The sequence below is a fragment of the Protopterus annectens genome, chromosome 2.part0, assembly GCF_019279795.1.
Source record: "Protopterus annectens isolate FY-2018-M chromosome 2.part0, PAN1.0, whole genome shotgun sequence".
NCBI classification, from domain to species: Eukaryota; Metazoa; Chordata; order Ceratodontiformes; family Protopteridae; genus Protopterus; species Protopterus annectens.
In genome coordinates, this window is record NC_056728.1 from 643249978 (window position 1) to 643265322 (window position 15345).

The 15345-nt window shown below is 39.0% G+C and overlaps 1 protein-coding gene across 1 annotated transcript in view; it reads left to right on the top strand.

The window, feature by feature from the left end:
• DDX58 (DExD/H-box helicase 58) overlaps positions 1–15345 on the top strand; it is a 553305-nt gene that overhangs the window by 142727 nt on the left and 395233 nt on the right. Inside the window, exon 5 of the mRNA XM_044061005.1 lies at positions 11328–11435. Coding sequence (XP_043916940.1) covers positions 11328–11435 — 108 coding nt within the window. The remainder of the gene's footprint in view (positions 1–11327; positions 11436–15345) is intronic.

Below are 15345 nucleotides of genomic sequence, written 5' to 3' on the forward strand. Positions count from 1 at the left end.
TTCACTTGTGTAAATTTGTTAAACAGACAATTGTCTCTATTTACCTTACAGTCAGAGTAAAGTACCTGCTTAGACTGTTTTAATTCAACTAACATTTATAATTCACAAACAGTATTTTCTGTATGAATACTAATTTCACTCAAAGTTTTCTCTGTAGTAAAGCACCAGCAATTTAGAGTAGAAACCCATCAATAGAGGTAGTATACATTTTACATCGCTTACATGATATTAGAAATGCCCTAGATATTAAATCATTAAGGTAGAACTTAACTATTTCCTCCATTACACACACTGGAAGAAAAAGAAAACAAAAATTTATTCCCAAGTATTCACGTTTTAAATACTGTTCTGTCCACTCCTTCCTCTCTTAAGATACACAAAACACATTTCTTTTGCATTTTGCAGCTGCGTGTCTGGACAGTACTCAGAGTTAAATACTCAGTTGCACCTTCTGATTGGTTCAAGAAAACATGTGTTTCCAACAGACGTAAAATGTACACAGAACCACAATACAATGTCCAGAAAGATACACAGGCAGAAATAAAGGCAGACCGTAAAACATACACCAATAAAGAAATGTAATATTTGGTTGAACACTTTTGTCCTTCACGTAGATAGGATGTCATCAGAACCAAGAATGTATTAAAATAACACCATAAGAAAGCTAATTAAAAAATCACATGATTACTATGAAGATAGGTGAAAGCTGCCAGCCCACTTAGATAGAATTGTGTAGATAATTGGCTTGTTCTCTTAAATGTGAAAAGACTGTATTGGGTGTTGAACTGAAAAAAATGTAACAACAGTGCACTTTGCTGTAAGAAAGCTGATAAGTCAAGCATTGTGGAATTCTTTGATCTAAAACTCTGAGCCGAGATGTCTAGAAGAAGGAATTCTGGCTATTGTTTTGAGACCATAGTTAATTGCTAGAATTTGCATGTATAATTTCTTTTATTGCTCTGGCTTCCCAACCAGCTGCAAGATCAAAAGGGCTATTAACCTCTGAGTTTCTGTTAGCATGGGAACCAGAAAGAAATTATGTAATCTGAAATTAATCAGTGGTACTGTGTTATCAATTTAAGCACAGAAAGAATGAGGGCATTTAGCGTTTGTCTTGAGAACATTCAGCTCACCAGCACTCTGCCTGTGTTCTATATGTAAGCTTATTTTAGAACCATGTTTTTTTCTCTTAGATATAGCTAGGAACTAGGAAGATTAGATTTGTTTTTTTCTGTATTGATGTCAGAGCTTTTCTACAGTATTATTTTAAGTATTTTTCTGTGATCTCTGAACTCTTGACTAGTATTGTATAGTAAGAAGTATTGTGCTGTGTTTTTATTATTTATTATTAAATATTTTAAACCTTTAAGTGTGGCTGTTTTGTCTAGAGGTAATTTAAGCTCTAGAGTACATTGCATGTATATAGTGATACTGGCCAAGCCACTCCAGTAAGCCTTGACTGTTCAGTTGCACTTACCATTTGGATAATAATATTGCACAGTATAATCGGACACCCTTTCATAAGGGCATATTAGTAGCTGATAAATATAAGTGGGTGGTGGCAACTGGTACTAATGTATAGTCTGGGTAAAAGGGGCACAGCTGGAGAACCTGTGCCAGCCTTCCCCAGGAGTGTCTGTGTGGTTGTGTATAACTCTTATCTCAAAGCGCGTGCATGTGTCAGCTACCTGGGCAGGGACACATAGCACTGGTTGAACAGAGAGGGTGCTGGAGGTTTTAGCTTGCTCAGTAGGCTGAGATCTGGACCCTATAGCTGTGCCAGTGGGGAGTCTTACTGGGGACCTGGAGAGAAAGGGAGAAACTAGCCCCAGACTGACTGTGATCTTTGTATGCTCTTAAGGGAAATTGTACTTTACTGTGTGTATTTATTATCCTTTCCCTATATGGACGTCCCTCACTGGTGTTACTGGTGAGGATTGAGGCTCCTTGATTGCTGGGCCAGTGCACGGGCATCACAATTACATATAACCAATCATAAAAGGTAATGTAGACAAGCACAAATATTTACATATAATATAAAACCATTAGGAACTTGCAAATCCCAATCACATCATTTCATGTAACTATAGCTACAATTACAAATGTATCCTAAAATGTAAAGTATATACAAATTCTGTGGTAAAACCTTGTTGTTATATTTTATTAGCCCTTAACTTTAGTGGATTAGATATACACACTGTTTCACTTATGAATGATCACACTAATAATGTTAAATGTGGGTCCTGTAGACAATGCCAGTTTATTAACACTGAGGGCATTAGTGACATCTATAAGTTGAAATGGGTCAAGCCTGGAAAACAGTTGTTTATCTGTAAGTGTTGTTTATTTATCTGTATGCAAAACATGTACTGCATTTTATATTGGAAAAACAGAAACTGCTTTGCATAAGCAAAAATACAAGCATATTTATAGTATCAGTAGAAAAGAAATTGGCTTTACACGCAAGTGTATGTTTGGTTTTCAACTTATTTTTATCTTCTGTACTGGAAAAAGTAGCAATCCCAATCAGGGAGGGAACTAGAAGTCCTTGTTAAGGCATAAGGGATCACTGTGGCAACTAAGAACCAGTGCGTCTGTATCACCAAGTTTAAATGAAACAGTATGCGTGTCTAAAGCACTAAAGTTAAGAGGTAATAAAGTATAATAACAAAGGATTTTTATATAGTTTTTTAACAACTTTATTGAGTTATCAATTTAGACACACTTAAACATGCATTACATAAAAGAAAATAAACCTATTTAACATGTTTACAGTTACAAACAGTATACATCACATGCATTCTTTTTACAATTATCATCAATCCAATATTACATAAATTACTCAGTTCCTGCCTTCCTTTAAACCTCACTCATCCTCCAAAACATTATTCTGTATGTATCATTCCCACAATTTCCATTTTTTCCTGTGTAATTTGCTCCTACCCTTTTCTAAAGATCCCACTTACAGTTCATTTACCCCTTGTTTAGAATTTGATTTCCATGTTCTGTTCTAGCAATTGATTTTTTGGCAACTACTAGAATTAAACTTAAGAAGGCCTTACTATAGCTAGGCAATTCAGATCCTGTATTTCAGCTCAAAAAATACTTTCCTTAGTTACACCCATTTGCTCATCCAATATTTCTGACAGAGTACTCTGTAAGGAATTTTTAAAGTCTGCCAACTCATTACACTCCCAAAACATGTGTTGCCAATTACCTCTTTCTTCCCCATCACATCCTCAACATTTGCCATTTACCTGAGGAAAAATTCTTTGCAGTCTGCTTGGGGTATAAAAATACCTATGCAAACACTTCCAAGCAAAAAAATATTAGACTTTGTTACATATCTGGGAGCCATACATATATCCCCCATTGTTTCTTTGTGAATTGCTTATCCAGTCTGTCTTCCCCAGTCTTTTCTAACCTCCTCTGATTGATTCCTATAGTTATCGTGCAGTATTTTATATACCCTACTAATCATTCCTTTAACAGCAGCTTCTATTCTAGAGTGAACTTAAAACTCTATCAGAGCAGGTCTTTCACTTAGGATTCCCCTATCCCTTTCTCTTTGCCTATACTCTGAAATCAATCCCTGATAGGGAAGGCAGTCTCTCTAGCCTTGGTGTATATTTTATCGCCTTCATTTATTTCTGCTTGTGGAGTTTTTCAGACTTTCTTTTGTGGACCTTCTAATTGGTGTAACACCCCAGAGCAACTCCCTCTAGTTGGATTCCTGTTTTTAATGTGTCCCCAAAACCAGAGGATACAATATTAATGTAACAAAAAAAAAAAAAAAACATAAAAAGTGTCTCCCTAGTCTTGAAAAAGACTGCAGCATGTCTGCCCATATAAACAGATGCACAACCCCAGTGTGACAGTCTTGTCCCATTATTGTGCCTTTCAGTTACTGACCCTTAGCCTTGAGTGTATCACACCCCACAAGATGTGCAGCTGTTTTAAGTTCTGTTTTACAGGACCTGCATTTGTCTAGTTCTCCCACTTTTTCAATGGACTTTCTAAACCAACATGCTTCAGAAATATTTAGTTTGTTTTTGTTTGTCTTTTTGGCTTTTCCCAGTTAGGGGTCGCCACAGCGGAACTCCAGTCCGCTAATGATTGGCAGTAGATTTTTATGGTGCTGAGTTGCCAGCCCGACGCCCAACCTTCAGTGAAGGCACTCCCATTCACGCATGTCTTTCAAACGCCACTCGACCACGGTGAGGACATGCAGACTCCACACAGAAGACACTCAAGCCAAGAATCGAACAGGAGAACCTCTTGCTGTGAGGCAACAATGCTACGGCTGCACCACCATGGCTACTTTTCAGAAATATTTAGTATCAAATATTATTCTTATTAAACTATATTGTTATAGAATTATCAGAAATACCTGATCTAGGGATCTAAATCTCTTTTGCAACATCAACAGAACAGTTTGGAGGGGCAAGTATATATCGCAGAAGATACTGCTGCTGTGGAACAGAATCCCGATTCACATAAAACAAAGTTCACCCCTTTCCATATTCCTTCCTTTATATATTTTTATTAAAGTGGAGTCCTTTCTTGTGGTTGTCCTGCTGGTCTTTATTCTACAGATATTTTGTTTTTCTGGCTTGGACTTTTGGCACACGTTGGTAATCATTTTTCTGCTTTCCATATTCAAGCACAATTTAGATTTATGGATAGGAAACAGAAAATTTACCCAGGACTGCCCCTGTAATACTGATGGAGAGATGCAGCTCCTAAATGCTTTATCCCATGCATAGGGGGTCCCCACAAATTATCTGTGGTATGATTCTAGTTACTCTCATTAGGAATAATATATACTTATCGACTATGGGATGGGTAAGGCCAGTCTATAACCAAATGGCATTTGGGATGGGTAAGGCCAGTCTATAACCAAATGGCATAAGTTATTTTGAATACAAAAAGGGAAATTAACTAGGATTAAAATGGCCTGCAAGGCCAGTTAGTCAAATACTTGTCTATGAACCTTTGCACATAGTCCACTATCCTGAGCTGCTTTTAGTATTTTTTTGTTTGGTTTCTGTCTGTTTAATTTCCTCAAGTGTATTGGGTTTCTAATACCATGATAAGAATGGACCCCATTCTTAAGAAAGGGTATAATTTGAGTTCATGAAGTTAGTATTGTTTCAGTCTTTGATGTTAGCCAAGAGTGCTCTTCTCAGCACCCATAATATGCCCAAAATTGCCACCTTCTGTAGTTCATATGGGGTCACGTATTGATAACATACTTAAGCATGATTTTAAATTATTTTATATTAGTCTCATTGCTGCTGTTGGATCTGTCTTAGTGTCTTTCTTCCATGTTGTTCTTCTTTCTGCTTGCAGATTCCAGTATTTTATGACTTTGCATCTTTATGTACAGAAGACACTGTAATCACTGGGTGTAGCAATTTCAATAATCAATGCTGCTTTTGTATTTTTTCCTGAGTTACTATAACTAGTTTTCTTGCATATATTTTTGAACTGTTGGTAATGGGTGATCATTCCATGTGATGTACACTTCATCATTCTCTATAATGTTTTGTGGTTCATGTTTCCAGTGCTTTCCAGCTACTTCTACATTGTAGTGTTTGCACAATCTCCAGTGCAACAGCCTTGCCATATTATTGTACCTTTTAATATACAGACCCTTTGCCATAAGTGTCCCATACCCAACAATGAAACATGTGACTGTTTCCACTTTTGTTTTACAGAACCTACTTTTGTCAGTTTTTCCCATTTTTCATTGGACTTTGCAAACCAGCACTTTCTTATTATCCTATCCTGGGTTGACCATTATTAACCTTTTATCTTTTGGTTTCAATTCGCCTCTACTTACCCATTCCTGCATCAAATCAAAATGTCTTTCCTTTTCATCTGATTCTTTTCCTTATATTTTTTTGTTTTTTGTCTGAATTTTGTCTACTACTTGTTTGATTTCCATTCCCGCTTTATTCCAAAATGCTTCTGGTAAACTAAGCAAATATGTCATGTTAGACTTTTCTTCATGCTTTAAAACGTTCACAGTGTTTGTCTCTGATGACGTCAACAGGTAGATATTCAGTCCCAAGATCATTTATCTATACATGGAATCAATTTCGAGGAGTCCTGTATCTCCTTCAGAGTGAGAAATATATAATCTTGCTATTCACTGTTTTTTATATGTCATTTGATAAGAATGGGGAATTTTTCTTGTTTTTCATGTTCGATTGATTCAGTCCTTTTTGGGATCAGTCAATCACACCAAAACTGTAAGTTAGACCAGGAACAGCAAATTAATTTATAGCTTGGACTTTATTCCTAGATGTCAGGGCAAGTTTCTGACATTATTCCTGACTGAGCTTTATTCTCATTTGTTCTTGTATTATTACTGGCCCATCATTCATTTCCAAATTTTTTTCCTGTTTTAATTTCTCCACGTTTTTTGGGCTTCTGATACCATGACATGAATGGACCACTTTCTTAAGTCAAAGTATGATCAAAATTCATGAAATTGGTATTGTTTCAGTCTTTGATGTTAGCCAAAAGTGCTCTTTGCAGCACCCACAATGAGTCCAGAACTGACTCCTCCTCCAATTCATATGGAGTTGCATGTATCAGTAGCATATCTAAATACGACTGCAAATTATTTTTTATGAGACCCAATGCCCCTACTATTATTGGAACTGTCTGGGTTTCCTTCTTACACATTGCCCTTGTTTCTGCCTGCAAATCCTGGTATTTTATGACTTTCAATTCAGTTACTACCTGATTTTTGTCTACTTCTGGTTTGATTTCCATTCCTGCTTGACACCAGTATGCTTCTACTAAACTAAACAGGGAAGTCATCTTAGACTTATTCTCCTAATATTTTAAAATTTGTACTATGCTTGGATCTTGTGAGGTCAGCATATTTGCAAGTAGTCTTTCAATTGCAGATCTATACCTGTAATCAATTTCGAGGAGGCCCATACCTCCTTCAGAACAGGGACTATATAATCTTGGTATACAGTGATTTTTATAAATCATTTGATAAGCATGAAGCATTTTTCTTGTTTTCCTGTCCAGCTGATCCATTACCTTTTGGGGCCAGTCATTCACTCGAAACTGTAAGTTAAGACAGGAAGAGCAAATTGATTTACAGCTTGGACTTTGTTCCTAGATGTCAGAGCTGTTTTCATTATTAATTTTAGTCTTCTAAAATATTCCTACATTTTATTCACATTTGTTAATGTTTTATTGTTGATCTTTTATCAATTTCCAAATATTTATACACTCCCTCTTGCTCAAGTTCTTTTATATCACATTCCTGTCTCAGACTGATATTTTCTTGGTGCTGCAGCTTTCTTGCGTGAAAGGGTTGCTTTATTTGTACATTTGTCAAGACTAAATGCCAATGTTACATCATCTGAGAAATTTTAGACCATTTGTAATTTTGCTTTCAGTTCCTTATATGACGAACTGTACAGTTTTAAATAATCCACAAAAAGAAGATGAGAAGGATCGCACTTTGATGTTTTCTGGGAGCCAAATTTTAGCTATGACTTAATCTGTTAAGTAGACAGCTTAATGGGTTAATGGCAAGATAGAAGAGCAGCTGTGACAGAGTCACCTTGGAATATCTCCCTTTGAGTTTTTATCCCTGGAATAATAATTTGTCTTTTATCATGGATGGCTTAACTGCAAAGTAGTTTGCCACTGATTCATGGTCAGTAAAATGTAATTGATCAGTGTTGGGTGTATGTATCTTATACATTTGTAAGCACGCTTTTATCCATGAATGTAGGATGCTGTCAAATGCTTTTTTGTAGTCATCCTTGTCATACTTAGATTCTTCGCCTTTTTACAGTTCTCCATTATAACTTTAACAACAAATAATCCTTTGTTACATATGACTTCCTTTTGTTCTATTGCCATGATTGAGTGTTCTTCTAAATGACTATAAACTCTGTTAGCATCAATTCTAGTGTGTAGTTTATACATCATCAGAAAGCAAGTTATTGGTCTATAGTTTTTAGGATAGCTTGCAGATTCACTGTTAAGGAGGAGTTTTGTTTTTCCTGTTAACCAGGATGGAGTCTGTTTGGGGTGCGCATATAAATAGTTCTTACTCATGGCTAAATCTTTGTGTAAAGTTGTTAATATGTTTAGCCAGAAGCAGGTACCACATCTAGGCCTGGGGTTTCCAAATTAGGAACTTTTTTAATTTTCTTTCAATTTCTCTAGCCGTTACTTCATTCCATTTCATATCCTGTACATTTGAACTTCTTATTCTTTCTTTAACTTCTTCTTTCCATTCAGCATCTTTATGTTCCACATGATCTTCATAGATATTTTTCCAAAATGTGTCTATTTTTTTTTTTGCTGATTTTTTCACTTCCTTTTGCCTTGTTTCCCAATTCTCTATAAAACTTTTTTGGGTCATCAATAAATTGCTTATTTTGTACTTTTCCTTTATCTGCAAATCTTCTATCTCTTTCTGAGTATTTTTGTTGATCTATTCCCTCTTCTGCACTCTTCTAACAGTGACACTTCTTGTCTTAATTGCTTTATAGTTTTCTCTGTTTGATACTAACATGATGGCATTTTATTTCTCCCCTTCCTTTCCCTTACTGCCCTGTGTTTTTGTGGTAAGACTTTTATCTGTTATTAAATTAGTTGCACAGTAATATGTTGTATTTACTTCTGTTATATTGCATGAATTTCTATGAACAGTCTTAATTACTGTGTTCATTTGTTGTATCAAACTTCTAACTTTTTTGGTTTTATTGATTTTCTGTAGTCTATTTCTTTCATTGATCTTAATATGTCTGTTCATCTGTCTTAAATCAAGCTACTCTTCTCTTAGATCATTTTCTTCTTTGTTCTCCATTTCCTGTGAGCATTCTACAGAATTCGTGTGCCACATTATCATCAGTTTCATCCTGTGTCAATTGTTGCTCTTCATATGGGAACTCACTGGCCTGTCACTCTATAACATTAACTGCATTAGAGTTGCTACAATTTCCTGTTCTTTCCCTTGCTGTGCAACTCCAACTGAACTTTTGTACTGGTTTCCTACGGAATACTCCAAAGTATCTTCATATGTCAAGTGATCGGATGTTTCCTGCTCCACTGGTTTCTCCTTAATTTTAGATCCATTGCTGTATCCTGCTGTGGTGTTATCAGAGTTATATTTTCTACAAAAAATCCTTCACTTTGCAGTTGATTCATAACCTCAGTTTCTATTTATTTAACTTCTCCATTACTAATCTTCTTTTTCTACTTTTCCTCTTTGTTTTCTTATTTTTTTGTATTGTAAAATTGTCCATATCCAGATGCCTTTGTCTGTATTCTCTTCAAACATCTTTAGTGCTGCTCTTTTTGTATTTAGTTTTGCTTTTCCTTTGCATAAACAATGCACCATATTAAATCTCTTTTTATTTCCCATGTCCATATTTCTTCAAATGTCTCTTGCTCCTCCTTTTTTCTCCTTACCCGGGAGGCTTTTTGTTCCTTCATGCTGTGAAATAACCTGTTAGACTTTCTACACCAAATCTTTCATTTCGCAGTTATTCCATAACTTCAGATTCAGTTTTTTTAACTTCTGCTTTACTAATCTTCTGTTCTATGTTCCCTCGTTGTAGTCTTATTTTTTGTATGTGAAATTTTCCATATCTGGATGCCTACATCTGTATTTCTCTTCAAATATCTTTGGGGCTGCTTTTTTTGTATTGATTAATTTAGCTTTCTCCTTTGCATAAATATTGTACCATATCAGATCTCTTTTTTTCCCATGTCCAAATTTCTTTTTTTAACCTTTCAAAAATATGTATTTTGTTCTTTATATTTTCCCACTTCCTCAGTTGCTTGTTTTTCCAAATGGCCCAAGATTTCTTGGTCTAGAAAATGTTTTTTCATAAATTTGTTCTATTAATGAACACAAATTTGCATTTAAAGCTTTTGTCAGTTTGTCTTCTGCAAGTATTTTTCTTTCCTCTAATTTCTCTCTTAATCTTTTTGTATATCTTCTGACTGGAAATTCCGGGCTTCTTGCATAATAGTAACAATACATCATTTCTTTTCTTATCCTCAACAATCCACTCTATCATCTTTATGGCTCTTTTTTGGCCTATCAGTTTCTGTGATTTTTGTGAACTACAACTTCATTCTGCAACATGGGGGGGAGGCATCCTCCCCCTGGGCCTGGCCTAGCCCTATTGTAGGAATGTTTCTGTGTTCAGGATTCTACACTGTCATTTTTTCCAGTCCTGGCACCAGTGCACCTATCAGAATTGGACACATTTTTATCATGGGTTTTGTGCACCCAGCTGTCTTTATTTTTTAACCTACTTCTGTTCATGGTATATGCTGTATAAAATACAGTCTATATGTCAGTGTCATCTTGGTGAGATTTTGTGAAAAGCAGGGTCCAACTTGTGAACTTACTCAGTAAGGCTTGTGGATGAATTTAGTTCCAGCAATACTACTCTCTTTTGCTTGCTGATTTTATGATCTCTCCATTCAGACCCCCCTTTTTCTCCGTATAAAGCACTTTATATTACACAAATCAAGAGTGTAACAGTAAAATAGTACAAAATCAATGTGACAGAAAGATAAGAAATATGTGATAAATAAGAGAATGAGGTTGATTGAACAGGTTATGCATTCGAACTGTTAAATTTGCAGTTTTAGGAAGTTATTAGGAGCTTTTTAATAGTACTGGTATTGTTTCCCACTGAGAGAATCTGGCTGTTCCTGGCTTTGGAGACAGTGAAATCAAAAAAGGAGTTGCCTTGACTGCTATGTGATATGCTGGGTTTGTGCAGAAACTGGCTGATGGATCATAGTGTTCAAAGTAGTGTGTGTCATTTTAGGAGGAAATTCAGTGTAGGGTGTTTTTCAGGATGTTGGAATGTAATGCGAGTTGTTTTAGGGTGGAAGCAGATAGATCCCTTCTGATAATCTTAGAAGACAAGCACATCAGTTTTACTAACTCTGACTACTGCACACTGCACAAACTACAACTTTTTTTGACTGCAAGGAGCTTGAATTGTGAATTACTGATTATAGATTTATGTGGTTAAATTAACTTCTAAATGAGTTTGTCGTAAGGTTGTGGGTGAACAGTTTCATATAATTCTCCCTAAAAACAGATCAGTTCAATGAGAGTATAGTTACACCAAAAGCTACTTGTAGAATTGCCCGTATGTGTCTGATTTGACTATATTTACTGGAAAATAATCACAAATGTCTGTTACATCTATGGTAAAACATTAAATCAGAAAAAGTGTGTTCATTTAAAAATGTTTTTATTTATGTGAGCATAACTTTGTTTTATTGACACTTCCTTTCCACCTTAGAAAATGGGAAATCATCATCTGAAGCTCCAGAAAATGAAGAAAATGAATGTGGTAGCATAGAGATGTGCTTTCAGGAGGATGGGGAAAGCATGGATATGTCTGCAGCAGGTAATGGAAATATTCTCTAACTATGAATTTTAAAATATTTACAAAGTATACCTGTCATCTTCTTTGCACAGGAATTTTGTACAAAGCCAGAAGTTATGGAAGACAATAGGCCCATGATCTGGGACAATTATTAAATGTTACTCTAATTGACTTAAAAAGTTAATATAACATCAACATGTTAAGTTGTCAATCTCGCCTTCATTCTTGCTGGATGGGTTCGGAGCCGATCCTCGGCTCTGACTCGGCACTTGCTAAGCTCAAGAGCTAATTTTACCAGCTCTAGGCAACCCTATATCCCATGATGCAAGGTGGAGACTACCCAGATCTCGTTTGCCGCTTCGCTAACGAGGTGCCTTTTTTTACCAGCTCCAGGTAAGTTACGAAATATAAGACTTTAGCCGACCCCCTTTAAATTTTCATATCTATAATTGTTTTTTGTTAACCTTAACGCTTACTTTAACCCTATTCCCGTTAGTGTTCCCTTTTTTTCAAGTTATTTGTCCCCTTTCACTAGCTTAGGCCTTAGGCCTTTCCCTTCCTAAATTTTTCCTGTCAGGGATTGTTTGTGTATGACTGTGTGTTATCCCTGTCTAGTTTAAATTGTTGGATTGGGTGTTTTTTGTGTGTGTGTGTGTTAGTGTTTTGTGTTTCACATTTTGTGTTTCTTCGACACAGTTATGTCGAAGGACACGAAGGTCTCAGGCTTCAAGAAGTGTGACTCTTGCTGTCAGAAGATGTCTCTGACAGACGGTCACACTTCTTGTGCTTATTGCCTGGGACCTCTGCACCTGCAGGACTCTTGTGCTATCTGTCATGCCTTCAGCCCAAGAGTCCTGCAGGAGCACAGAAATAAGTTGATATTAAGGGGCTTGTTAAAGCCCGAGAGCTCCCCGACTAAGTCGGCGCCGGGGAAGCCCTCGAAACCTATTAAGCCTTCGGCTGAAAGTTCCAAGCCGCCGGCTTCTGGTTTACCTTCACCAGGGTCGAGATCGGCTCTGGTCGGAGCCGATCCTTCCACCATAGCAGTCACAGTATCGGCTCCATCTGGTGCCGATACTGCCCAATCTAGACATTCAGTGTCGGCTCCGGCTGGAGCCGACGTATCCTCGGCTCCGTTGGCTCCATCGATCTCTAAAAAGAGATCTCGATCCCCTTCATTAGAGTCGATACGTTCGGCTCCGAAATCACCCCTGCTCTCAGAGAGGAGCCATCGGAGCCGTTCTTCTCGGTTGTTCAGGCTGTCTGATCACGACCTCGAGAGAGTGATGAGTAGACTATTAAAGTCTCAGGCACTGGCCCAAATACTCCATAGCCCGTCTCAACAGACGGCAGCTATTTCACATCCACCAAACATTCCTCCTTCAACTCTCTTACAGAGCTCGGAGCCGGAGCTCCTCGGAACTGTCACCGTTGTAGCTTCGGAGCCGATATCACCCCTTTCGGCTCCGTTGTCCTCTGCTCCGATTTCCTCCTTGAGGCCTTCATTGGAGGGATCCGGGCGTCTGGTTTCTCTTGTCGGCTCCGAGGGGGCGAGTGGCATCGGACCCTTGTCTGACCCCGTTCTCCCTCTCGGGGCTTCGGCGTTAGTGAGCTCAGCCCCGACATCTGCCTCGGAGCCTTCCCTCTCGGTGAGGCCTGGGGTTCCTATCTCTTCGGAGCGGGAACTTTATGGTCTCTCTGACGGGGGAGTCTTCGAGCTGATGGGGAGTGTACTAGCCCCTGGGCTTAGTCAACGGACAGTTCCATCAGCTCCTCCCACTACAGTGCCTGCTGACGTCTCTTCCCACTCTCTTGCTCCCGGACCCAGAGATCCAACGCCTCAGGTTTCCCCATTGGGAATATCTTCCTCTTCCGAGGCTTCTCCTGATCTGTCAGGTGAACCTCCACATAAGAGGACATGTAAGAGGAAACATCTAGACTCCCCCGAGTCTATTACATCTGATACTGACCTGGATGAGTCGGAGGGATCCCCAAGGTCCTCCTCTGAGGATGTCTCATTCTCAGACATCCTTGAACTCCTTAAGCAGAAGGGGAACTGGCCCTCCCTTAATCCTTCTGAGGACAAGTCAGTATACCTGGAGGCGTTCAGATCTCGACCCTCCATCTCCTGGGTGTTTCCGCCTTTCGACCCTCTTATGGAGGTAGTGGCTCGGAAGGCGTGGATGGCTCCGGATTCGGTGGAACCTATCCCTAGGAGGCCTTCAAAATTCATTACGGCCCCACCAGATAGACAATATTTGACAAAGGGTGTCCCAGTTGATGCCATGGTGGTGGCTGCTGCCACCAAGAAGGAACTAGCTGATCCTTCAGTACCTGTCCATCCTCCTAACAAGGATTCTAGGACTACGGACAGGTACGGCAAGCGGATTTTTTTCTTCAGCGACTTTTGCCATGAGATCGCTGAACTACTTGTGCCACTTCACCTGCCTTCAAAGCGATGTTCTTAAAGAGTTGGGAGAAGTTTTACAGGATCCGTCAGCTGCTGGGTCTCAGGATAAGATTAGCTCACAGCTAGGAATCCTTAACTCCATTGTTAACTCCTCTATGCAGCTCATTTCTTATGCAGCCGATGGAGCGAGTAGGGCCACAGGCACAGGAGTGGCTTTAAGGCGTCAGTCCTGGATGCGGCTTTGTAATTTTGCAGACCCCTTTAAGGCGTCTTTCACAAACTCCCCTTTTGATGGTTCGACCTTGTTCGGACCTCAAGTGAAAGACACTTTGACTAGATGCGAACAAGATGGCAAGACTCTTTCTGCCGTAGGAGTCTGTTTCTCCACCCCTTCAAGACCTTTCCCCAAAGGACAGAAGGGAGGGAAAATGCGGTTCCGCAAATCTCAAGGAGTCACGCCTGACGCACGAAGTCAGTTTACCCCCAGAGGCAGAGGGGGTAACAATAATAGACGCCGCCGTAGGGGCAGAGGGGGTCCGTAGAATCAGGGTAGCAGAGAGCCTCTTTCTGACAAACCCTTCCAGCATCCCTGAGATGTTGCCCGATTGTCTGCCTTTGGAGGCAGTCGGGGGAAAATTATCGCTGTACCCAATAGCCTGGCTTTCCCTTTCTCAAGACAAATGGGTACAGTCGATTATATCCGAGGGTTACAAAATTCCCCTTATTCAAACCCCAGTTCAGCAAAAGGGAACCCTTCCAGACGTTCCACCCGGTCTAAGGGAACTAGCAGTACTAGAAATATCAAAACTGCTAGTAAAAAGAGCCATCCAGTCAGTCCCAGCGGACCAAATAGGATCCAGAATCTACTCAAGGTTCTTTTTAGTTCCAAAAAAGACAGGGACTGGAGACCAATATTAGATCTGAGCAAACTAAACAAGTTTGTAAAGAAATCAAGATTCCGGATGGTCACGCTTCAGTCCATTCTACGCTTTCTGGGCAAGGACAATTGGATGTGCTCGATAGATCTTCAGGATGTGTACTATCACATAAAAATTCACAGACGCTCCAGAAGATTTCTCCGCTTTCGGCTGGGGACCAGTCACTTCCAATTCAGAGCCCTGCCCTTTGGACTCACTACAGCCCCCAGAGTGTTCACCAAATGTATGGCAGTGGTTACTGCTCACCTGAGATGTCAAGGATTCCAGGTGTTTCCATATCTAGACGACTGGCTCCTCACTGCCACCACCAGGCATCAACTTCTCCAAGCCAGAGATTACACCATTCACATTTGCAGAGGGCTAGGGATTTCTATAAATTTAGAAAAATCTGCCTTGTCGCCTTGTCAATCTATTACTTTTATAGGCGCAAAATTGGACACCGTACAACTTTCAGCAAAGTTAACAGACAAAAGGATCTTGGACATTCAAAGACACGTCCAGGTGATTCTTCTCAGCAACAGAATTCAGGCCAGATTTGCTCTGAAGGTATTGGGTCTTATGGCGGCCGCCATAACACTTCTTC